At 38.9% G+C, this 25,254-nt stretch overlaps 1 protein-coding gene across 1 annotated transcript in view; it reads right to left on the reverse strand.

Annotated features, from left to right (window-relative positions):
- Slc24a3 (solute carrier family 24 member 3) overlaps window positions 1-25,254 on the reverse strand; it is a 538,383-nt gene that overhangs the window by 60,045 nt on the left and 453,084 nt on the right. The window contains exon 7 of the mRNA XM_027922464.2: window positions 3,974-4,048. Coding sequence (XP_027778265.2) covers window positions 3,974-4,048 — 75 coding nt within the window. The remainder of the gene's footprint in view (window positions 1-3,973; window positions 4,049-25,254) is intronic.

Consider the following 25,254-nt stretch of genomic DNA (forward strand, 5'->3'; position numbering starts at 1 on the left):
CTGCAACCTCCCGAAAACAAGCCAACAAACAAGCAAACTAGAAAATAGCACAGAGGGAAGTTTAGGTGAAATCCAAATACCAAAGTGTACTGACTCTGTGCCTCTACGTGAACTGTTTTTGCTCTGTTAATTGCACAATGCATTTACTTTTCTTACTTTTGTGTTTCTGCTTTCCACCCTGTTCATGTCCCATCTGCATCTGCTTATATTTCTGCTGATTTAGATTGCAGGTATAGCAATGCTATTTGCACTTTCCTCTGGGTTCTGAGTGCCCTGCCCCTTAGTTGCCACCAGCATCTCAGGAGAAGCCTTTCTGCCTGCTGTTTGGATCTCCAGGCCCCATGGTTTGTCCTTGAGGCTCCTCTGTGTGTCTTTGAAAAACCCCCTGATGAGTATGTATATAGAAATGGCATCTGGTCCCACTTAATCCTGATTTACCCTGTGGGTGAATGAACTCTTTATTTTCCAGCCTCAGGGGACCAACAGTTATGCCTTCTGAACATTTCAGAACCATATAATGGGAGAAAGTATTTAAAAAATAAAAATTCTAATAGTTACATAAATTGTTTGGGAAGGTTAATAATTATTTTGTGGATAGGAGGAAGGTAGTTTTAAATAAAGGAGTTTTAAGTTCCTATGGAAGAATCCTATAGAGAAATCTGTATTACATAAGGAAAACTGGAAGAAAAATGATTTTATTATCTTGATATTTGGGGAGACCTAGAAAGAGAGTAGGAAACCTTGACAAAAGCTAGAGTGTATGTGAGCAGTGGCCTGAGGTTGGGGCATGGAATCTAGATGTGGGGACACTGTGAAAGTTACTTTGCTGAGTGCTGTGCTTTTTGTAGGGAGACTCTGTTTTGCTTCTTAGGTAAGATTTTGAGTCTCACATGCAAATGACCCTGGGGAGCATGACTACCAGTTAACAAGATTCAAATAATCCACACAGAAGAACAGAAGTCAGGAATCCAAGCAAAGGAAAGCTACTTAGACTGCCAGCATTTCTTTTCCTTTGGGAATTTTTAAATTGATTCTAAAGTCATCATTGCTAGGCCTAAATTGAATACCCGGGGGAAAGTGTTTGCAGCCATAAAGTTGTGTTTCTCAAAATGCAGTGTAGGGCTGCTAGCGCCCCGTCCTCTGGAGGTCAGGAAGATGCCGGTTGTAATGCAACTTCTTGGATCCTCACCCAGAATCTATGGAATGAAATTCCCTGGGTTTTGCATTTCAAATAAGCATGCCCCTGTTTCCAATGCCCACAGAAGGTAGAGGATTACCCGTTAAAGGAAATAGAACCAAGACCTAGGTTTGAAGACTCAAACCTGATATTTTCCATTGCTTCTTGACAATGAAGAAATGTGATTTTTCCTCAAAATCTAGGTTTGATTAAAAACGACTCTAATTTTAAACAACTGGTCTATAAACACATAGTCCAAATCTTCAGGTGATAGCAAAGACTCATTTTATTTTGCAGTTTGTTTCTGTCTGCAGGAAAAGGAGAGCTGCCCTGGCAGCTACTCAGTCCTGTGATTTATGTAGCACACCTTGAGGGCAGATGGTGGCTTGGCCCAAAGACCAGGATTGGGTGACAGTGTCATCTGCGGCCAGAAGCAGCAGAATCTCTTTACTTCTTCACACATCATTAGCAGCAATTACATTTTATTTTATCTTGGACAAGTCAAGATACATTGGACAGAAGACAAGTTATTTCACACAGTCCATGAGGTGTCTATGCTGAAAGCAGGGAAAGACTGTTGGGAAGGGATATCACTAAGTCTGTGCTTCCAGAACATCTCTTTATGAGCATAGTCATCTCTTTCTGGACTTTAGCAACATAGTTGCATTCACTTACACTATCTTCTAAACATGTCTCTTGAAAAAATAAATTTAAAAAAATCATCCTGAAATACCCTAGAAGGGCAGAAGGGCACGGTGCACTGAGCAGCATGGATTGGTCCACTGAAGCACAAAGCTTGCTAGAAAGAGTGTTTGGGAAGTCTGGCTGAGGTGAAGAGACCTCTAGGTGACAGATGATCAAACCTTTTCCACAGATAGCAACTGAGAATAAGAACACAACATTCCCGTGTGTCCGTAGGTCTATGAACCAGGACTTTAAAAGATGAAGGATGTCATCAGTTCTCACAGAGCATTCCAACCCCTTCTGCTCAATCCTCCCAGTTATTCCTTTTTGAACCTGGGAGCTTTGGAGGATAGGGTTTGCAGCATGTATAACCCAATTTTCAGGGCAGAGCTTGTGATGATTTGTAAACCCAAGATTTTCAACCTCAGGAACTGTCTGGCTTCTTGTGGAGTCTCTTATCAAACATCATATTTATCTTATTGACGCAGAGAGTTGCAATAAAACAGTCTATAGGTAAATGCTTTGTGAAACAGGTGTGCAGATCCCTTAGTGCAGCTATTCCTGTCTTGTAGGTAAGAAAACTGAAACCAGAGCAATTGGGTTCTTCAAGGTCATTAGAGCTAGAAAGGAAGTACTTTATGCAGGGTTCCCCAGACACACAGAACAAATAGGAAATTATATGTGTACATATATATACATGTACACCTACATGTGTACATTAGATTTATAATGAGGTATTGGCTCACATTATTATGGAGCCTGAGAAATAACCTGTCATCTATAAAAACCAATAATGCAGTTCCAATCCAAACCCAAATGTCTGACAACCAAAGAGCCAATAGGATAAGTGACAGTTTGAGTCAGGAAGCCCAATAACCAGGAGCACTCATGTCCAAGGCAGAGGAAGTCAAATGATCCATCTTAAGCAGAAAGAGAAAATTCACTCTTCCATTGCCTTTTTGTTCTATTTGAGTCCTCAAGGAATTGAATGCTATCCATCCACTTTGGTAAGAGGGATCTTCTTTACTCAGTCTACTGATTCAAATACTATTCTTTTCTGGAAGCATCTCACAGACACACCCAAGGGGAAAAAAATTTCACCAGCATCCCTTAGCCCAATTTGACATGCATAATTAACCATCACACGCAGGGACCAGAATTAGGAGTCAGATCTCTTAATTCCTATGTCATTGTTCTTTCCAATTTGCCACCATCTTCTCCCGGAGGGCTCAGCTTGGCAAGCTAAGGCATTGGAGTTTTCCCCCATAGGAGCCTCTGATGGTTAATCAAGAAATTGACATTCACAGGTATTCTTGATAGACATTTGGATGGCTCTTGAGGATTGACTGGTGGGTAGGAGGGGGTGGGCAGTCATGCTATTGTGTTGCAACCTGACCTGCCATGATCTGTAGCACAGATGCTCTCTCAGTTCAGGCCATGGATGCAGAAAGCATGAACCTAAGTGGGATATGGGGATGCAGGCTGAGGAGACTTTTATGAGAAGGAAATCCACAGGCCAATTAAGCTGAATGAGTGTAATCTGAATTGGGGGAAAGATCAACTTAATATTTTTGGGTTGGGAGGCTAGGATAGGAATGGGGAATGAAATATAGGAGAACACATCAAAAGTTTAGTCAGAGACATGTTGAATTTGGTACATAGAGACTCTAGTAGAGAGTTGTTTATCCACGCCTGGACTTCAGGGAGAGGTCACTGCTAGGAATGCAGGTGTGGAGGTGTTGGCACAAACGTGGCCATGGTAAGGGGTGCTGGGGCAGGAAAGGGAATGTTCTGGGAGAGCTTACAGAATGAGAAGGGGAAGAAATAAGTTCCCCAAATGGGAATCCTGGGGAAGGGAGTCACAGAAGAGCCATGAGGCAGGTGAGAAGGAAAGGAGGGTCACAGAACTCTCATGGATTCCGATAATGTATGTCAAAACTCCCGTCCTGAGCACCCCATGGCCAATCAGGGGTTCTGGGTGATCAAAGTAACTGGAAGAAACAAAGTCCATCTCCATGCATAGACAGACACTTGCTCACTCTCCACCAGTGTCCTTGAGTCAAAAGGAAGAGCCACACATCGCCCTAGTGCTGAGAAGTGAGAGCAACTTACCACAATGAGCGCGACCACAGACAGCGTGTAGTAGATAGAGTCCCTCAGCAGACACCAGGAGGAGAGAGCCACAACCTAAAGGAGAAGGGACACAAAGAGAACACCCAACAGTGTATCAGACTGTGCAAGTGAAACAGCGTGACTCCTGCAGGCTCTGGCCAATGATAAACCAGAGACACAACCTCATACCTTCACCTGCTGTCCTGGACCTGATTAGTTTGCCAATCAATGGGAATTTATTGAGGGTCCTTAGGTGTTTCGGTCTAGATCTTCTGAGAGGCAGATAACCAAGACAGAATTAAACTGCAACAATTGGGTTAGGGGGAAATGGCCAGTGACAGACAATGGGAAGGGACCAAGGGAACTGGGAGCATCATCCACCCCACTGTGACCCAGGTCTGACCCCTGCAAAGAAAAGAGGGAAGGTTGGGTGTCCTGGCACCAGGCTGAGAAGGGTGCAACAGAGCCGAGAGTAGGTCCTCACTGAAGGACTCTCCTGCCCCCAGGAACAGGTCTGCCTAACGTCCTGAACATCAAGGGCTTGAGAGGTGCCAACTTAACTTGTCAATGACTAACGTCTGACATAGGTGCTATTCCTGCATGGAAGGAGCACTTGAGCTGGGCTCAGAAAAGCCCCTTATACAGTCCCCTCATGGCCCTCTTGCCTCATTTCTATTATGTGCTTGGCCCTGCTGGCTGGCATTAATTGATTTGCCTAGTGGATCTAAGAAAATGTTAACCTTAATAGTGGGAACATGTCTCCGTAAAAAGATGCTGGCTTTGTTGAGACTAGATCAGTAGGTACACTGCTAGAGACTAAGGCAGCAAGGGCTGCAGGAGAAGAAGGTCTTTGGGTTTAATAAGGAGGGCAGTGGGGACAGGACTGGGCATCTTGGGGATATGGAGGGAATTGTGGGCACCAGATTCAGACCCCTGTTCTAGGGGAAAAGTTCAAAGTCTCTTTTTGAGGGGTACCTAGTATTTTTTCTCTGTTCATAGATAGGCTCCTTTTGGAGGACCCTTATGAAGACGTCTGGGAAAGTCCACAGAGCCATGCCAGAAGCTGGTCTCTGGGCTGTCACTCACAGCTCCCCGCATCCCTCCTCCCTAGAACAGCATCTGTCACCCCATGGCCACAGCACATTTCTTGGCCAATTTTGCCCTTGGCTTAAGTGTAAATGGACACCGCAAAAGTCAGCATTCTCAGGTGGCCCAATGACAGTCACACAGTGCACCAAAGATAATTGGAAACAGGGATCCCAAGTTCAAGACAGGCTTTTCCTCCTCTGCTGTCCCTCGACTTCTGTGTCATCTATAGAGCCCAGGCAGAGTCAGACCAGAGAGGGCTTTCTGGTTTCAAATAGCATGAAAGATATGACTCAAACAGAACCATAAATGAATAATGAGGCCCATCTTTTTCCATTAAACACAAGCTTCCACTTGTTACACTGACACTTAGCTATTTTCTGTTGCTAATTTTTCCTTGTTAGGTTTTGATTTTGCAGCTCTAAGTTACTAATGACAGTATTGTCCAGAAGAGGACTCACACCTCAGAGATCACTTCAGTGCAAACACAAAGTCCTCCTTACTCTTTCATCTCTCTCTGTGTGTATGGTGAACTCAGAATCTGCAGTCATTTCTCACCATCCATGGAGCAGATTAAATTGGACTAGATTGTTCATTTGCCACAGGTCATAAAAGGTCTTGAATATCTATGTATCATAATCATGCCAATGGGCTTTGAACATGAGGCAAATATCAATTTTGAATTTCTTTTAACAAATGCCTTGGTATTTTGGTTAAAGATGGCAAATTGAGCACATACATTACCTTCACTCTTTCTTATTGCACTCTAACAAGATAATAGAAAAGGGTGTATTTAAAACAAGTTATAAACTCAAAAGCCACAAAGAATAGAAGAGATGAGCAGAGTGGTATAGTTTTGGAAGCTGAAAAGCAGGATACTTGACCATTCATTCATCTGGTAGTGGGGAAAGTTCTGGAAGTGGTGTTAAAGATTGCACTGAAAGCAAGACAATTGAAAAGGTTCTTCAAGAATTTAATCTTCAAACGTTTTCCTTCATTTCAAGTAGCCCAACTATTGCCTATCACTCTCTTTAATCGTGAACAAGAGATCCAGCAGTTGAAGAGCGGTAGTTCCAGAAAGCAGAGGGAAGTAAATATTAGATAGTTAAAGAGCAATTTCCAGAAGTTAAAGACGACTTAATTTTCAGAGTTCAAAAGGCCCACTGAGTGTCTGGCACAGTGGAAAAAAAAATGCATGCAAGATGCTTAATCATGTATTTTCAGAATACTGGGGCAAAGTACAGATCTTAAAAACTACTAAAAAGGAGAGAAAGGAGAGAAGGAGAGGGAACTGGAGATGTAGTTCAATGGTAGAAGGCTTGCTTAGAATGCGAGGCCCTGGGTTCAATCCCCAGCACTGCCAAAAAAGAAAAGAAAGGAAAGGAGTGGTGGGGAGGGAGAGAGAGAAATTTTATTATAAAGAATCAAAACCAAAGTGACATTATAGTTATAAAAAGTTAAAAAAACAGAAGCTAGAAGGAAATGGGATGTCTTTAGCATTAAGAAAATGGCTTTAACATGGAACTCTATGCCGAAACAACTTATTAATTAAAGATATGAAAGAATAAACAAAACTTCAGTTGTCTTAATAATTTTACCTCTGATGCACTCTTTCTGGAAGAAAAACTACTGGAGGACATACTCCATCAAAATAAGGGAATGAGTCCTTTGTTATATAAAATCAGGTTATAATAGAACATAACACTTAGCAACTAGAATCTATAACAATTATTGAAGGAACATTTCAAAATAATGGTGAAATATTATAGAAGAAAGGTAAAAGGAGTTTCCAAATGAAACTTTTGCAGCAGTCTTAGAGAACAGGTTAGAAGACTATAGAGGATATAATGCCAAAAGGAGAAAATTGATGAAATGTCTGATAATTTTGAATCTACAGAGAAGAGGTTAGAGAGTTCTAGGAACAGAACTTATGAAAACTGAGAAAACAAAAACAACAAAATAGGCAATTATAAAACTCAAGAAAAACAACAACATGGAATCATATATTAATGACTCAGTTATGAAGAACGGTAATATAGTCATACTAAATTAAACAGACTACTGTCTATTAAAACTCAAAGCTGTTTGGGGATGATGGGATGTTGGGTAGTAGAATTGGGTGGGGCTGAAAGAGACCTATATCCTTCTCTTTGACACTTCAAAGTTAGTGGGAAATGTTTGCAAGTGAAAAACCAAATATCTGCTACCTAAGAATGTTAGAGACTAAACACATACCAGGAAAACCCAAACTAGTGGACAGTAGTTGCCTCAGAAGAGAGAGAAATTGGTGCTGGTGAGACTGGAAGATGTTTGTTTTCCATAACAAGCCTTCAAGAATTGGTTGCCTTGTTAATTTATAATTTATATATGCTCAGGAGCATATATAAATTATAAATTACATATACACAGAATTATATAAAATATAAGTATATGTAATATAATATAAATATATAAAATATAAAAATTAATAACAAGAAAATATAACACAGATTATTCACTTAAAAATACTGCTGCAAGAAATACTTCTTGTACTAGGCTTAGATGTCAAATTTGAGTGTACAGTGCTATATTTTCTCTTATTATAAATAGAATCTTATTCAACGTCTGGACTGTCATCAAATCTCTGCCCTAGATTCAAAGCCCACTCTTAGCAAAACCAATTATTTTTCCCTTATATATGTGATGAGCTGGAGCACAATTAAAGCCGAGGACAATTTCTTTCCACATGCTAGGGGGAATTAAAGAAAGGGACACACCCCAAATCATTCACAGTTCTGTAGGATTTATCATAAGGGCTGTGATCGTGAACTGGGGTCCACTTATCTTACCTGACACCACAATTCACCACAACAGCAAATATTAATCTGATATTTCCTGCAACCAGTGAAATTTAAAAGGGTTGGTTACCTTAATCAATTCTCACAGCAACCTAATAAGTTCTGGCTTATTCTCATTTACCAGTAAATCTGAGCTTATCAAAGTGGATAGACTTGGTAAGATCATACCAGGAGTATTAGAGAAGACCTGGGATCTGAACCCAGGAAGCCTTGGTTGTAAGTGCCTGTACACATACACTATGCTACAGTGTCTCCCTGGGAGCAAGGATGAAAGACAGATGCCCATTTGTGATCTCCTCTCATGGGGGTTTTCTTCTCTCCATTACTTAAGTCATCAGGCCAAGTACATGAGAGAAAATAACTCCATGGAGAAAGAGAAGAAGGCTGAAAGATACACAAGTAGAGGACACAGGTAATTTAAAAATCAGCTCTTAAGGAGATTCATGGCAAGGGATCAATAAAGGAGTTGCCATATAGACAATGGCTATAGTTGTGGATACATCCTAGGTATGGATCTGTTCTAGAAGAGAGTCATTTAAATAAATACTGAAACTACTTGTCCATTTGCCTAGTTTCCAAAAAATGAAATTCATCTCTCTTTTGTAAGTGAATGCTTCACTTTCCTACAAATATGAATGGGGTCCACATGGCTGCCTTTGCTTCTCAGGGAAAGAATTTTTTTTTTTTTTTAAATCTTGATATGGAGGCCAGCAACTATCTGACTCAGACCCTGAACACATTTCCTGATTCTCTGGCAGAGAGGAACACGACATCTCTGCATTGAAACGGGAGGCCTTTTACATCTGTTGGCAGGTCTCCCCCAACCCTGAGCAGGCTGATGAGAAGACAGTTCATCATCTATAGCACTTTGCAAAATAAATGCAAGGAAGATAGACAAGTCGTTATGGTGAAGAGACCAGAATAGGGGTCCTGGGAGAAAACCAACAGTGAGTAATTCTACCCTTGACCTCACTGTTCAACAATACAGATGGTGCAGATTACAAAAGGCCATCTGCCGGCAAACTCCTCCGTAAATTCAGCCAGAGACTGTTTTCCCCCTATAGCTCTAGGAATCCCTCCCAGCTGGAATTTCATCTTGATATTTCTTTTTCTATTTCTGGCGTACATTTCACACATTCTCATTCTCTATTGAATATGCAGTTTCAGTTTCCTTCCTATAATTTCATTTAGTTTCAGAGTGGCATAATGCAGGGAAAAATAAAAAACCTCTCACACTTCCAAAACAGAGGAAAACACAATATTTTGTCTTCTGGAATTCCTGCTCCTCTTAGAAGGTTAAAAGTGATTGTTTATGATAAAACTATATTTTGTGTATAAGGGTATGTATTGTAAATATGTATACATACTCACACATAGTACAAATGGAAATACATAGTGTGTTTGTATATAATATGATATACTATTTATGACTTTTTTTCTTGATGAATAATGGAATTTGACATTGCAGGCACATTTTAAAAGGCACAAACACCTTAAATTTGTGAGTGCTTTTTTTTTTTTAATGAAAACCATTGGAATAGACAAAACACCATAATGGTTTATGACATGAGTGTGCTATCATCTCAGAGCAACGTTTTTATCTCACACAAATTTTAGGGAAAAAAAAATTTAAAAAATTTTAACATAAATTTTGTTCCAAGCTTTTGACTGGACACAATTTTTTAATAGGTAAGTCTCATCTAAGAGAATATAGCCACACAATCTGGAGCTAGGACATGGCTGGGGTGTCCCTGGCCAAAATCTGAAGATACCAGTAGCACTGTAGCTCAGGCAGGTGAGGGAAATCTTGGCACGACCATCTGTCCATTATTCAAATATATTTTTAAAAGATTTCTATTCTGGGAAAACCCACTGAAATCCAAAAGACTCTACTTTCTACAAGTTTACTATTGAAAATGGACAGTAATAACTAGGCCGTGGAAAAAGACAATGCCATGCTTTTGCAAAATATTGTGCACTTCTGCTTGTTAATCTTCACAACTGGGCCCATAAAATGAATCCATATTTTCAGTTTTATCTTTTTCCAAAGAAAACTCATTTGGAGCTCTAGTTTTATGTGAGGAAAATAAATAACAAGTCAACAAATAGCTACTAGTGATATATTTAAGTAGAACAGAGGCTGCATCAGGACTGTGCAAACATAGGGTAATTTTTTATATACTCTTCATTGAGTATGGTGAACAGTAACCACTGATATTTGTTATGACCTGGATGCAACCAGGGGCTCAGAGTGTCTTCTCAATCTTCCTCAGCATTATGAATGATAGTTTTCATGTTAAATGAATGTTATTGCCTGCTGGATCTTCAAAATGTGACAGATTAGAATGTTCACGCACATACATCAGAAATCAAAGGGAACTGGCTTTGCTGTGAGGGAGAAAGTGATGGGCTTGTGGCTACAGAGCTGTTGTCTGCTGTGCCCCTGGAGCCCTTTGCCCACTTTGGGGACCAGTATAAGGACATCTGCATTCACTGCCAGATGCTGATGTGACTGCGCCAAGCACAGCATTTGGCAGTATTAGGTACTTGATATAAGTTTGTTGGATAAACGTAGATGTGTTAACTTGGATCCACCCAGAAGCAGATCCAAATTTGAATGAAAATAATTTATTTGAGGAGGTGATTCTAGGAAGCGTTGTTGGGGAGAGTGGGGAAAGGAGGCAGTTGGCAGAAGGAAAATAATAAGAAATTTATAGCAGTGGGCAAATGGGCTCAATCCCAGCAGAGACCCCCAGAGAGATCAGGTAGAATATGTTTTCCCCCTTGATTCAGCCAAGGGGAAAAAGAGGAAGCTGAGGTATTTATCTACCCACTCCTATCAGTCACTGTTTAAGGATTGCAACCCAGGAGTGTTAATGTCCTGGTAGTTTCTTACCCCAAGGGCAGAAAACTGAGGCTTCCATGGCTAGGAAGAATTCTCAGACAAAGAAATGAAGTTCTGCAGTTGGAAGTCAGGCTAGTGGGAATGAACTGGTAAGGGTGAGGGATCGTGGGTGGGCACTGGCAGTGTCTGATCTAATCAAAACCACAATTTACACAATGTCATGGTTTGAATATAAGGTGTCCCCCAAAGCTTCTATGTGAATGCAGGGATATTTAGAGGTGAAGTGATTGGATTGTGGGTGATGGGACCTAATTAGTTTGTCCTAGTTTGAATGGACTGAGGGGTAACTGTAGGCAGGTGGGGGCATGGCTGGTGGAGGGGTCACTGGGAACATTTTCCCTGTGGTCCCTTCCCCTCTTTCTCTTTGCTTCCTAACCCTGCAAGGAGCAGAGCAGCTTTCCTCCACTGGGCCCTTCCTCTTTGATGCGCTGCCTCACCTGGGTCCAGAGTAATGAATTCAGCTGTCTACGGACTGAGACCTCTGAAACTGTGAGCCCCTGATAAACTTCTTCCTCCTCTAAGTCATCCTTTTCAGGTGTTTTGGTCACAGTTCTGAAAAACCCAATTAAAACACATGATAATCTGATAATCGAAGTAAGTACACACACACACACACACACATACACACACACAAACACACAAGTTTTGTAATCTTTACAATACAATCTTATATAGTTTGGATCTTAGGTGTCCTCCAAAGATCCAAGTATTAAAGGCTTAATCTCCATCTTGTACTATTGGGAGGTGTAGAGCTTTTAAGAGCTGGGCCTAGAGGGAGGTTACTGGTCACTGGGGGCATGCCTTTAAAGTAGGCGTTGAGACCTCAGCCCCTCCTCTTTGTTTCTCTTGCTTTCTGATCATGAGGTGAGAAAAGCTTTGTTTCACCATGTGCTCTCTGCCATGCTGTGCTGCCTCACCATAGGTTCAGAGGAAACAGACTCAATTGACTCGGGACTGAAGTCTCTGAAACTGTGAGCCAAAATAGACTTTTCCTCTTTTTAAGTTGATTTTCTCAAGTATTTTCTTACAGCAATGGAAAGCTGATGAACATACAACCTGATCCCTCTGATTCAAAAGCAGGCCACACTAATTCATGCTGTTTCAAGTCAGGAATAGTATTTCCCTGAGCCAGTAGAGTCTGAAAGTGGGGCTTCTGGGGGGCCAGGATTATTCTCAGGATGTTGATTCCTGGGAATGCTTAGTATGTGAAATGTCATTGAGCATTTCATTTCATATTTATAATATAGTCATGGGAACTTTTCTGAGTATAGGTGATACCTCAATAAAAATGCTAAACAAAATGAAACAAAAATGCAGTTAAGATGATAATTATCATCCTTAATACTATATATTTGTTTTTAATTTATTTTATTTGGGGCACTGGGGATTGAATTCAGAACCTAGCTCTTTTTATTTTTTATTTTGAGACACAGTGTATTGCCAGCCTGGCCTCAAACTTTCAATCTTCCTGCCTCAGCCTTCCAAGAAGCTGGGATTATAGGTGTGTACCACCATGCGTGCTACATATTAGTTTTAATATCAACTCTTCCATCCTAACTTGGAGTTGTTCTATTGGTAATATTGTCAGATAAAATACAGGAGGTCCATTGAAATTTGAATTTCAGGTGAACACTAAGCAATTTTTAATATATGCATATCTCAAATATCCTATGGAATATATAACATAAATATACCCATTGATTATCTGAAATTCAAATTTAACTGGCTATCCCGAATTGTTATTTGCTAATAAGTTGCTACTGATTATATTTTGAATGTTGATTAAGATAACTATTTTGTCTTTCCTTGGATAAGAACACAAGTAGAAATTTACTGATTTTTGGAATAAGTATTCTTATTCCAAACCTTTTCTACATTACCTATTATTTCAAGCTGTGTATTGAATGTTGCTTTATTCTGGTTATTTGGCCTGATCAGTTTTAGGTCTTCTTTGTTACTTGTTAATTGAAATAGCTCCTAACACGTACATTTCAATTTTGAGGGGTAAGGTATGGTATGGGGGTATTTCACAACACCAAGACTTTTGGATTCTTTCAGAAAACTTGAAAGACCAAACAACCCTGTGTCACTGTGGAGCTGATTAGAAGACCCTCTTTAGCACCCTCTTTAGATAGAACATGTGTTCTTCAGTTTACCATCAGCCCCAACTCCATGAGTATGTGCTATTGTTTTCTGTAGTCCTGACTACTTCATTCACTTATTCTGTAAACCTCAGCCTTGGAGAAGAACACATTTGTAAGCCCTGACCTGAAAGAATTATATTGATTAGTATTGATAGTGCTGAATGCAACCAGTTATCATTTGTTCAGAATTCAATGTGGTGGGGGTTCTTAAACATTTTCTATGTCAGGAAAAGAGATCTGTGGGTACTCCATGGATCTCTTTTTCAGAATGGTACATTAAAAGGTATACAATAAATAACATAGAGTTACTACAAAACTGATGAACTGAAATCCAGTTATCTGAGCACTGAAAAATGAATCTATAGTAATATATGCATTTCTTCATTAACTAGAGCTGGTAAGTTTTCTTAATATAAGAAGAGATAGTCATTCCAAAGTAGGGATGAATGAGGAGAGAGATTGGGGGTATCTGTAGTAACCATAACACAGCATGATAGTACCTTATATTGCAATTGGAGATGACGTCACAGGGATTGCTTATGCAACTATGATTGGCTGTCTCATGGATAATGACAAGAAATGCTAGACATAAGTGGTTAGTAAGAATAAAGATGTAATTTTTTTTTCTTATCCAAGTTCACTGACCTCTTAATCTATTTTTTGGCAATAGAACTTCTGAGATTCTACTCCTTCTTTGTTCCTGTCATTGGGTCATGTAATCGTCCTTCCAACGAGAAAGGGGACAGAAGGGAATGTGGCTTGCAGTCCATTCTGGCTATCCTGATAAGAATTCAGGTGGGGGAAGTTGAAACTAATGGCAAAACCACTCTTTTGGGGCTATCTGTAGATTTTGAATTTTGTGCTGTTTTGCCCATTATCATAGACAGAAACTTGGCTATATTTGTATAGTTTTCCAGGAAGGATTAAAGTGGCTCACAATATTCATTCTCTTATCTCAGACTGATAAGTGCAGAATTGAAGTCAGTCCTCAGAGGACTGAACAGATACTCTCCCCAGCTGAACAAATGCCTCCTTCTATGAACCCCAAGTATGATCTGGAACAGCATTATCAGTATCACCTGGGAGCCTGTTAGAAATGCAACTCTCATGCCCAGCTCCAGACTGGCTGCATCAGAATCTGCATCTTAATAACATGCCCAAATGATGTATGTGCACATTACAGTGTTGGAAGTGCTGGCTTAGAGAACAGAGAAGTTCCTGAATCAGAGTCACACCCATGAAATGGAAAAAACAGAATTGGACACTGGTGGGAAGAAGTACCCACAACTCCCACTTGGAGCAACAGTAGGGTCTGGACATGATGCAGTGGGCATGGGAAACCATCTAGGAGGCAGAAAGTAACTGTGTGGAGGGGTGGGGTGGGGGAGGGACATAGTTGCAAATGAGAAGCTCCACTTGAATGGGGTAGGAATGAGGGCTTCTTACTTCACCTGTTTCTAGCATCAACCCTGCTTAAGAAGCCAGGACAATCCTCCCTTTTTACTATTATAAAACCATGTCAGAAGATTCTTGTTCTCTTATAAGGCGTCTCATTGAAAAGAAATATAAAGAAATAGAAACAAGAGTGGTGCAGAATTTATTTTAAATTCTCAGTCTCGTAGTTTTTAATTTATCAGCCTAGTAGCCAGATAAATATTTTATCATTCACAAAACCTAAAATGACAATTGCAAGTATGAGAGGTCATTGCAATATCCTGATCTGTAATACATCATCCTAGGAGCTGGTCTCTAAAATAGGGTGGAGCTTCTTGGCATTCCAAGTGTTGATACTAGGGGAAGTTAATATGTGGTTTCAGAAACAGGACAGCTGAGACCATGTATTTGAGACCAGTTTTTGATTTTAACCCTTATGTCCCATCATTTCATTTATGGAACTCTTAAAAAACTTAAGCTGAGCAACAAATATACCACTTACAATAATTCAAAATAAGTATGTTTTTAGATATCTAGTATTTTAGGAAAACTAAGAGGTGAATGATTAGTGATAATATTAATTATTATTCACTAATAATATTAATGGTGATAAATTATAAAGTAATCTCTAGATTTGATCTCCAACCTATTAGTGTACCTGTGTCAATTTCATTGACATATTCATAGAATTGAAAACTTGGGACTTAATGAATTAAGGTTCTGGAAGTAAGATCCTCCCTCAAATTGCATAGATAATTATGTTAGCATTTGTATTTGGTGTCTATAATATTATGAAATCCAGAAACTGATGTTTTCCATGGTGTTGGAGAACCTGCAATGGAATCTTAGGGTCAGGTGCTTCATTTCCCTCTAATTGCTCTAAACATTGATAATGCTGAAAAGAAAGGGGACAGGAAAAAAATAGGAGATCCAGCTGTTTTCAGTCCACAGGCTTGGGTATGGATTTAGAAGTTTCCATTTCATACCTGGAAAAATCCAACATTCTCTGGTTTCATCAATTAACTGAGAACTGGAAGTGTTGATTGAATGCTTTTCCAATTAGGATTTATATGTCCTGTTGGACTAAAAAAGGAGACTGTTGCAAATCAAGAGCTAATCTGAATTAAAACAAATTCTATGTTCCCAGAGAAAATGTGAGGACCACCAACTTCAGCCAAAACCCTTCTGGGTATTAGGTAGCAGCTCCCAGTTGTAAGGAAACACCTGTCCCTTCTCAGGCGAGGATATAGGCCATGCTCTTCTCTCAGCAGTGAATAGTGATATTTCTATACTCAAAGATATTTATTGCTTTGTCTTTGTAGTTCATCTAGCCCCAGCTGATTTTCAGATTATCTATTTCAAATAATTTCTATGACCCTTATGAAAATTGAACAGAAGAACATTTCACAATGTGTTCATAGAAGATATTATATCCCTGTAATAAAGAAATTGAGAACTAAAACATGCTAATACATCAATAACACATCTAGGCTTGATCTGTATCAAACAATAAAGCAGAGAGCCCAGGGAACTGGGTGGCCAAGGCAACCGATAGTTCAACCCAGCCAATTCAAAACTCTTCCCCCAAAACCTGAATATATATATTTTTTTAGCCAAAAACTTGGGAACAGTTGGCATCTAAGTATTGATGTTAATTTTGCAGTTTGCAAATGTAAATGCAGAGAGTACTGAGGACCTTAGCTGTTTACAGGATCAGACATGTAATCAAATGGCAGGGTGCAAAGGACAAAAATAGGAATATGTGCTCATATTGTGCCCAGGAAGCTGAGGGAGAACGGGCTCTGGGTGCAGCCTCCGGCCCTCCTCTCATCCTTCCTACTTTTCTGAGTGTTGCGGTTTGGAGGCCTAAGTTTCTTCCCACCTTAACCCTTAAAGTACTATGTGACCAGGAATAGTAGCACCCTGTTATGCGCTTCAGTTTTATTCTCTCATGATAATATTTACCCACACCATATCCCCAATAGTATGTGAAAATCCATGCAAAAATGATGAGAAGATCCTCAGATTTTGGAATGAAAGGAATACTGTGCATGTCTGCATTAGGGAACAAGAACATCTGTAAATGGTGGCTTTCACGGTAGCATCCCATCTCATTCCTAGGAAAGAACTTTCTGAATGATTTGGGACCTTTGAGGACCTGGTGTTAGATTGTTTCCCAGAACCTCATGGCCGAATCCCTTTCGATAATAGCCAATATTTTAAAATAGATTCTTATTTGCCAAACACCGTCCAAAGCACTTTACTTACTGTTATGGTATAGATATTAAGTGCCCTCCATTAGCTCATGTATGACACAATGCAAGAACATTCACAGGTGAAATTATTGGGTTTTGGGAACCTAAAACCAATCAGTGAATTAATCTCATACCTGGAAAAATCCAGCGTTCTCTGGTATCATCAGTTAACAGAGAACTGGAAGTATTGATTGAATGCTTTTCTGATTAGGATTTCTATGTACTGTTGGACTGAAAAGAGACTGTTGCAAATCAAGAGCTAATCTGAATTAAAACAAAATATGTGTTCCTAGAGAAAATGTGAGGACCACCAACTTCATCCAAAACCCTTCTGGGTATAAGGTAGCAGCTCCCAGTTGTAAGGAAACACCGTCCCTTCTCAGGTGGGAATTAACTGAGTGGTAACTGAAGGCAGGTAGGGTATGGTGGAAAAGGTAGGTCATTGAAGGTGTGTTATATATTTGGTGAGCTGAGCTTAGGCTCTCTCTGCTTCCTGATCATCATGTGAGCCACTTTCCTCTGCCACACTCTTCCACCATGATGTTCTGCCTCACCTCGAGCCTTGAGGAATGGAGCTGGCTTTCTATGGACTGAGACTTCTGAAACCATGAACCCCAAATAAACTTTTCCTCCTCTAAAATTGTTTTTGACAGGCATTTTTGTCACAGCAGCAAAAGAGCTGACTTTTTTGCTTGCTGTCTTTTATTATTCCTATGCTACATGTGAGTCAATTAATGTTTACTGAGGTTCACGGTTTGAAAGCTATAGAACTACATTTTAAACCAGGCGTGTATAAATGCACAGTCCTTGTGGTTAGCCATATGCTGGTTATTACCCACATTATCTGACCATAGGATCACTTGGGTCTGTGTGATGACCAGATTCCTGGGCCCACTGCAGGCCTTTCTGGGCTCAGACTTGCTCAGGGAGGCCTTGGTTCTCTGAGCAGAGAATTGGTCTCAGAAGTGCTAAAGCTTTACCTTAGTCACCAAGCTGGAGAAGTCTATTTCATCACGTGGAACTTTTAAATGGGACAGCAGCATTAGCAATAACATTTAACTATACTTCCCTTTAAATAAAACAAAACGAGATCATATTTCCTGAGAACACACTTGGTTGCATAAGTCATGCACCCTTATCCAAATTATCTCCAATCTTGGGAGACAAACGATTGGTCCTAAATTGAGTTTTCATAAATTTCTTCTTATTTCTCTTTGCTTTTAAGTGAAAAGTTCACTGAAGTGTGTAGGTTTCTTATAACATAAACTTTAGAACTTATTTCTATTTTAAAGTAATATGAATGATTATGGTAAAATAAATCAAGTCGAGCATAAAACGAGTAAAAATCTTGCACCTACCCCAATCTTGCTCACCAAAGTAACCCTTCTTAACATTTCTGCTTTTAGTTATTTTAGGTGTCAGAAATTAACCACAAATAATTTGCTCCTACCTCTGTATCTTGGTTTCTTCTGAATCCTTGGTACTAGGAAAGATGAAGAAATGATGTGCTTGTGCCCGCATGACTAAGACACTATGACAAGGTGGTGAAGAACAAGAACCCATGGCCAGAATCCCTGAGTGCAAAGCAAATTTAGTCTGCAAAGGTCACTTGTTATATGACCTCAGGCAAGCTATCATTTCATGTCTCTGCCTTAATTTCCTCATCTGCAAAACGAGACTAATAACAACATCTCTCTCAAAGCCTGTTCTGAGGATCAAATGCATTGATACATGCAATTGTTTTAGAACACTGCCCAGCACATAATACAACCTTTATAACAAGTGACAGCTATTGTCATTGCTACTCTCCTCCCTGTTTCCCTCTCCCTCAATCCTTTGCAAATTTGAAAGTTAGTTCCTCTAAGTGTATCTTAAAGACCTCATTCCTATACTAAAAAAATTTTTATTGACATATTAAAAAATTAAATAGCACTTAGGGGTCTGTAACTCAAAAACAACTGTCCCTTGCCTACCCTCTCAGCAGCATACACTTGTCATGATTTTCATTTGGGAGTCTTTTCATTCTTAGTTCTAATTTATGTAATGCCAAATTAAAAAATCTTAATGACTCCAGATTTATTCACTTTAGATATCATCTATTGAAATACCACCATGAAAAAATAAAGACTTAGCTAATTTGGATCATTCCCTACATCTCTTTCTGCCTCTAATATTTGATGGTTGTCATTATTTAGCTAACAAATATTTAAAAAATTTCTCCTTTATTTTGCATTCCATTAGCCTTTAGAAGTATCTCTTGATTCCATATTAGGTTGAACAAGGATGTCAGGCACCTCCTCTCCCCATCTTCTACTTGGAAACTTCTCTCACAGACAATCTGATTCTTAACATTGTCAACAATTAAGAACTTTTACATTCTAGTCTATGACCATCCTTAAGTTACCTGTTTTATCTAAGGGTTGATCCAAATGTGGAAAAAATAAGTAACAATGGTATTATTACTACTAGTAAGTGACGATTACTCACTGATGTGCTAAGTACTTGTGATAGGAATGTAATTTTTTTTCTTGTGAGTACATCACAACCCATTTGCTAATCAAAAGATTATATTCTTACATTAAGATAAAAGAGATTCTGTTATCTAAAACATCCTTAAAGATACCTATTCCATATTGTAATTTATTTACATATTCATAATACATTTCTTACATAGATCTTTGTTTCAGAGTTGAAAGCACATCTTTTTGCTTTGGTGGAAAACTCAAACATATGTCTTTTTTTGCCATATTACTAACATCTGAAGATGCAGGTAAAAGAAAATTTGACTTTCAGATACTTCTGTTTCTCTTCTTGGAAATCTTAGAACTCTCTGACTTTCTTTTCACGTTTGGACCACTTTATTTCCAGGCCTGCTTGCACAGCTGGCTGCTTGAGATTCCTCTTCATTGGACTTCTTTGTAAATGTTGTCAACTTCTTTCTTAGCTTTTTTTTCTCTTCTTTTTAGCTTTGACTTTCATTTTGCTGGAGTATATTCTTGAGTAATTTTCTAAGAAAAATTAGTTGGGAACTAAAATTCTGAAGCTTTTGTTTGTTGGGAAATATTTTAATTTTATCACTCATTGGATTGTTAATTTAGCTAACCAAGGAATTCTAGGTCTGAATTCATTGTCCTTCATATCATCTAAAGTTCCATTGTCTTCTAACAGTCAGTGTTGCCAATTAAATTCTAAAGTTAGTCTAATGCTGTTGCTTTGTCCATGACCGGTTTCCTCTATGGAAATGTTAAGAACTTCTTTTTAGCTTTGATGTTTTGAAATTGCCTGCAGATGTTCCTAGCCATGGGTTTATTTTCAGTATTTGTGCTTGGCACTCTTTCAGTATACTCATGTTTTCCTTCTGTATAGAGGAAATTTCCTACCATTTAACATTTTTTGACTTGCACTTCTCCATTTTCTACACTCTCTTTTTCTGGAAGTCTAGTTAGATTTCATTTGGGGGCTCCCAGATTGATCTGCCATATTTCTTAGTTTTTTTCCATCATATTTTCCTTCATGGTTTTTGCTCTTAATGATGAAGGATACTAGTCTTCTCTATGTCTCTCAGGTCTCTATTTTGGATATTCTTCTATTTTTGTACTTTTTATATGATTGTTCACAGTTTGGAAGTCACACTTAATATTTAAAAAAAAAACAAATTATTTCTTACTGATTACTACCCTGACTTCATTAAAATTAGCAGCCTGTTCTGATTTTCTGGCTTCAATATCCCAGTGAAGCTCTTTGAGGATACTAACGAAATTTAATAAAAAGTTCATTTCTATTATCAGAATGATCTTTGGTTGCTTATACATTTTTATCCTATTTTAGGAAAGGCTCCTCTAATGCCTCTAGTTTTAGGAAACATGCTCTTATATATGAGCTAATGGCTCAGTGAGGTGGCAACTAGCATGAGTTGTTTTTTTTTTTTTTTGTTTGTTTGTTTTTTGTAGGTGTAGAAGGCTATTTACCCAAATTCCTCCAAACGGGAAGGCTGATTACTGGCTCTGTAATGGTTCTGAGTGTGTGTAGGTAGATAAACTTCATTTTAAGGTTGTGGTAGCACTGTAGGTAGTCAGGTTCAGATCCTCAAAAACCAAAATTAAGAAGGGGGTTATAGTTCTTTAGTGTATTTTTTTTTCCCGATCAGAGGTCCCTCTACAATATTGAACATTATTATGTCCCAGAGATACCTCAGGCTTTTTGTTTCAGTCATGAACCTCTCTATTAACATATTCATTTGCTTTAAAAATAATTTCACTTGTTAGTTGATGATCATAAAAAAAGACCAACTGATTCACCTGTTCCATGGTATGGTGGTTTTCAAATATGATTATGAATTCTTTAATGCTTCTCTCATCAACGGTTGGAGAATCTATGTCCTTTGCTCTTGAATATGTGTGAGCTTGGGACGTTCGGACCAACAGAAATGGTGGTACACAACTTTTGAGGCTGGGTCCTACAAGGACATGCAATACCTATCTACCTTATTTTCTGGAAAACTCACTCTCAGAAGCCCAAGCTGCCATGAAAGTAATCTGAAACCCTAAGGCTTCCATGAGGCATAAAGGTGAGGCCACATGCAGGTGCTCCAACAGTCCCAGTGGATCCCGGCCTTCAAGTCATGGTGAATGGAAAAATTGTTCAGATGATTCCCGACCCAGCCACTCACCTCCAGCTATTCTAGGACTTCTAGTACAGACCCTAGACATGTGGAACAGAGATAAGTCATCTTCTCCATGCTCTGTAGAAATCCCTGGATCACAGCCTTAAGTGACTTTTGTACAGAATTAAGTGACTTTTGTTTTACACTATTAAGTTTAGGATGGATAGCTACATAGCCAGAGATACCCAAGGGCACACAGATTGTCCTTTAATTAATTATGCTGACTACTCCTTCTTTATCAATTGACTACTATACCGTGTCCCTTCCTATTCCATGCTTGAAGCTCTGAGAACTCGTCTAGAATTCATATTCCTCTATTCCTCTTGACTCTTTCCTGTATGTTATGGATTAAGGGTTTTCTGGCTTTGAATCAATACAACCACATCTTTTCTCTGTCCTCTAGAAATCCATTAAGATCTCTAGATTAGTCTCTGGGCGATGATGAATTCAGCCCCTTTGTGTATTGTGGCTGTTTTAGTTAGGAGAGGTAAATGTTCCTTCTGAGAACCAGTTGTGCAGTACTTCAGAGAAAGGAAGAGAGAGATCTCTGCTCAAAATAGAGTATATTTCACAGCCATCATACAAATTAGATATAGGCTGTGTCTGTGAGACAATACATGTATGAAGAGCTAAATATCTTTTTTTCTAATCATGCACCCTATAAAAATGATAAATTTTCTTCTATTTTAGTTGAATAATATTTTATTTATTGACTGACTTTTAAGTAAACATTTTGAAGTATGATTTATAGGTAATGAAGTACACCCATAGAAAACAAATAGCTTAATGGAAAATTTATGTATGTCCATGTAACTACCATCCAAATCATGATAAAGAACATTTCTGACATCCAAAAAAGTGACCCCCACCCACCTTCCAGTTAGTAACCCCTTCTATCCCCACCCACTTCCCTGATTTCTGCAACCATAATCTTGTTCCAGGACTTCTTAGGAATGGGTATACCTATAGTATGTATATTGCTTCTTTTACTTAGTATGTTTTTGAACTTTATCTCTGTTGTGGGGTATATCAATATTTCGTTCCTTTCATTATGGAGCAATATTCCATTTACTTATCCATTTAACTGTCAATGGAGATTTGAGATGTTAGTGGTCTTGACATATTATGATTAAAGCTGCTATGAACATTTTGATACACATCTTTTGATGGACACGGGAAGGGTGTTTGAGATTTTTCTATATTTAAAGCTCTTTGTTTCCCCCTTAAAGGGACTGGATTGTCCCTGGCAGAATTTCTAGTGCCAGCTGGGCAACTGAAATCCACAAATGAGACTCTCTCAGTTTTTCTATGAACGATAAAATCCTGGCTCCCAGGAGTTAGAGGGAATAAGCTAACCATATCAAAAATGGTCTATGAAAATCAAAGCCAGAATTGCTGGACTGAAAAAGTGGACTCAGGAATGCCTTGATAATAAGCGTTTCAGAAAGATGGGCAGCCTTCCTTTAAATAGCATATCAACACTACCACAAGCAAAAGACTGAAAATGCCTCCCCTTTGACTGGTAATGTCTCAATATTTAGGAATGGCCATGCCTATAAAAATAAGCACTGAGTAGGGAACTTGAAAGGAACTGGAAGGCACAGGAAGCTTTTTTCTCCCTTGTAAACATGTGAACTATTTTATAGCAGATATAGAAAGGGGTGGGAGGGTGTGTTGGAAAACTTCCTTTCAAAACAATAGCAGCAGCAGCAGCAGCAACAGCCGCCTTCACATTTTATTGAAAATTTATAAATGCCAGGCACTATCCTAAGGATGTTTCGCTGTATGCTTCAAATAATTTAATTCTCATGCATTTTTTTTAAAGATGAGTACTTGTTATTGCCTGAGTTTAGTCCTCCCTCAAAGCGTATACATTTGTAGTCTTAACTCCATTACCTCACAATGTAACTGTATTTGGAGATAGAGTCTTGAAAGAGGTAATTAAATTAAATGAGGTGATTAAGAGTGGGCCCTCACCCACTATGATGGGTTATTTTTATAAGAAAAGGAAGTTAAGATATAGAAATGTACAAAGGGAAGAGAGGTAAAGATATAGGGAGACAATGACCATTTGCAAACCAAAGAGAAAGACCTTGGAAGAAACAAACCTCCCCAACACCTGGATCTCAGATTTTTGGCCTGTAGAACTATGAGAAAATGAATTTCTGTTGCATAAGCCACTCCATTTTTGGTATTTTGTTATGGCAGCTCTAGGTGACTAATGCGGTGCTACCTAATGTAATCTCTATTTTACTGATGTGGACAACCAAGGATCCAAAACTTTTATGCCCAGGAATAGAGGCAGTGTAATGACTCAAAAGCCCATGCTTAGAAGCATCACATAAAAATACCTTTTATTCTCAAGTAATAAACATAAAGTAGAAGGTGGATCTATTTCATGGGAGCTTACAAATCATTGTGAAGATAAACTTTTGCAGGGAGGCAAAGTCTACATGCCCAGTTTTAATCCAAAGAGCACAAGAAAATGCAGGACCAAGTGAGCATTTTTTCAAGGACAGTCTAAGATGGGTACCCAGAGCCTTTCAACATGCCATATCTGTTGTCAGAGATGTCTGACCTACAGCACAGTTGCTCTCTATTCCTGGCACTGAGCTCTGTGCTGATATACATGGGCTGTCTGATCATCTCCTGAGAAAATGGACTGCTTGATGCGGTTGGCTAAGATGTCCATATCCTAATTCTGGAATGTGAGACTATTTTAGTTTACATAGTAAAAGGGACTTTGTATATGTAGTGAAGTTAAGGATCTTGAGATAAGGAGGATAATCCTGAATTATCCTGATATTTCCAATGTAATCAAATGAGAGGGAGGAATAAAGAGCAGAGGAATTATAAGGGATAATAGATTCTCCCTTGAAGCTTCCAGAAGGAACACAGTCTGATGGACACTTTGATTTTAGATTTCTAACTTTGAGAACTGTAAGAGAGTTGTTTTGGATTATTTTAAGCCACGAAGTTTGTGGTTATTTGTCATAGAGGCAATAGGACACTAGTACACCTGTGCTGCCATAGAACTCTACCAGGCAGCATGTGAAGTTGAATCCTGCCAACTCCAAGTCCAGCAACAAGGGTATGGTTCTTTTTTTGTCTTGATGTCCACAGGTCAAGGGGGATCCCAAAGCATTGAAATTCAAGCTGTGCATATGGTGTGCAGTGCCTTTTTTTTAAAAAAAAATTTTAAATTGTTGATGGACCTTTATTTTATTCATTTATTTATATGTGGTGCTGAGAATCAAACCCAGTGCCTCACACGTGCTAGGCAAGTGCTCTACCACTGAGCCACAACCCCAGCCCATGTGTGCAGTGTCTTGAATGAATCTGATACATCGCTGTGTCTTCCATGTGGTTATTCCCATTTTCCAGAGCAGTCAAGTGGGGGTTTAAAACAACAAAAAGAGACTTTCCAAGGTCCTATAGTCTATAGAGGCAAAGTGAGATCCAGAGTCACATTAGCCAGAGTCTGAGGTCCACATTTGTTTCAACCTTTTTAATTAAATTAACTATTAAAAAATCATTGAAATTTGTTACATATGGACAACTATCTTAACCATTTTCAAGTGTGTAGTTCATTGACAGTAAATACACTAAGCATATCTACTGCTGTGCCTCTCCAGTCTTCTTATCTCAAAACTTACTGCTATGAATATCATTACTATCACCACCATCCATCTCCATCACTTTTTCATCTTCCCAAACTGAAACTCTGTACCCATGAAACAATAAATTTCCATTTTCCCCTTTCCTCCATTTCGTGGAATCAGCATTTTATTTACTGTCTTGGAATTTGACTACTCAGGTATTTCATATAAGTGGAATCAATATAGTATTTTTTTTTTTTTTGCGTCTGGCTTATTTCATTCAGTATGTCTTCAAGATGCATCTGTGTTCAAAGTCCATGGTTTTAAACCTCGTATCACTGACTGTCAGGGAAGCTTT

The sequence above is a fragment of the Marmota flaviventris genome, chromosome 2 (genome assembly GCF_047511675.1).
Source record: "Marmota flaviventris isolate mMarFla1 chromosome 2, mMarFla1.hap1, whole genome shotgun sequence".
Classification (NCBI taxonomy): domain Eukaryota; kingdom Metazoa; phylum Chordata; class Mammalia; order Rodentia; family Sciuridae; genus Marmota; species Marmota flaviventris.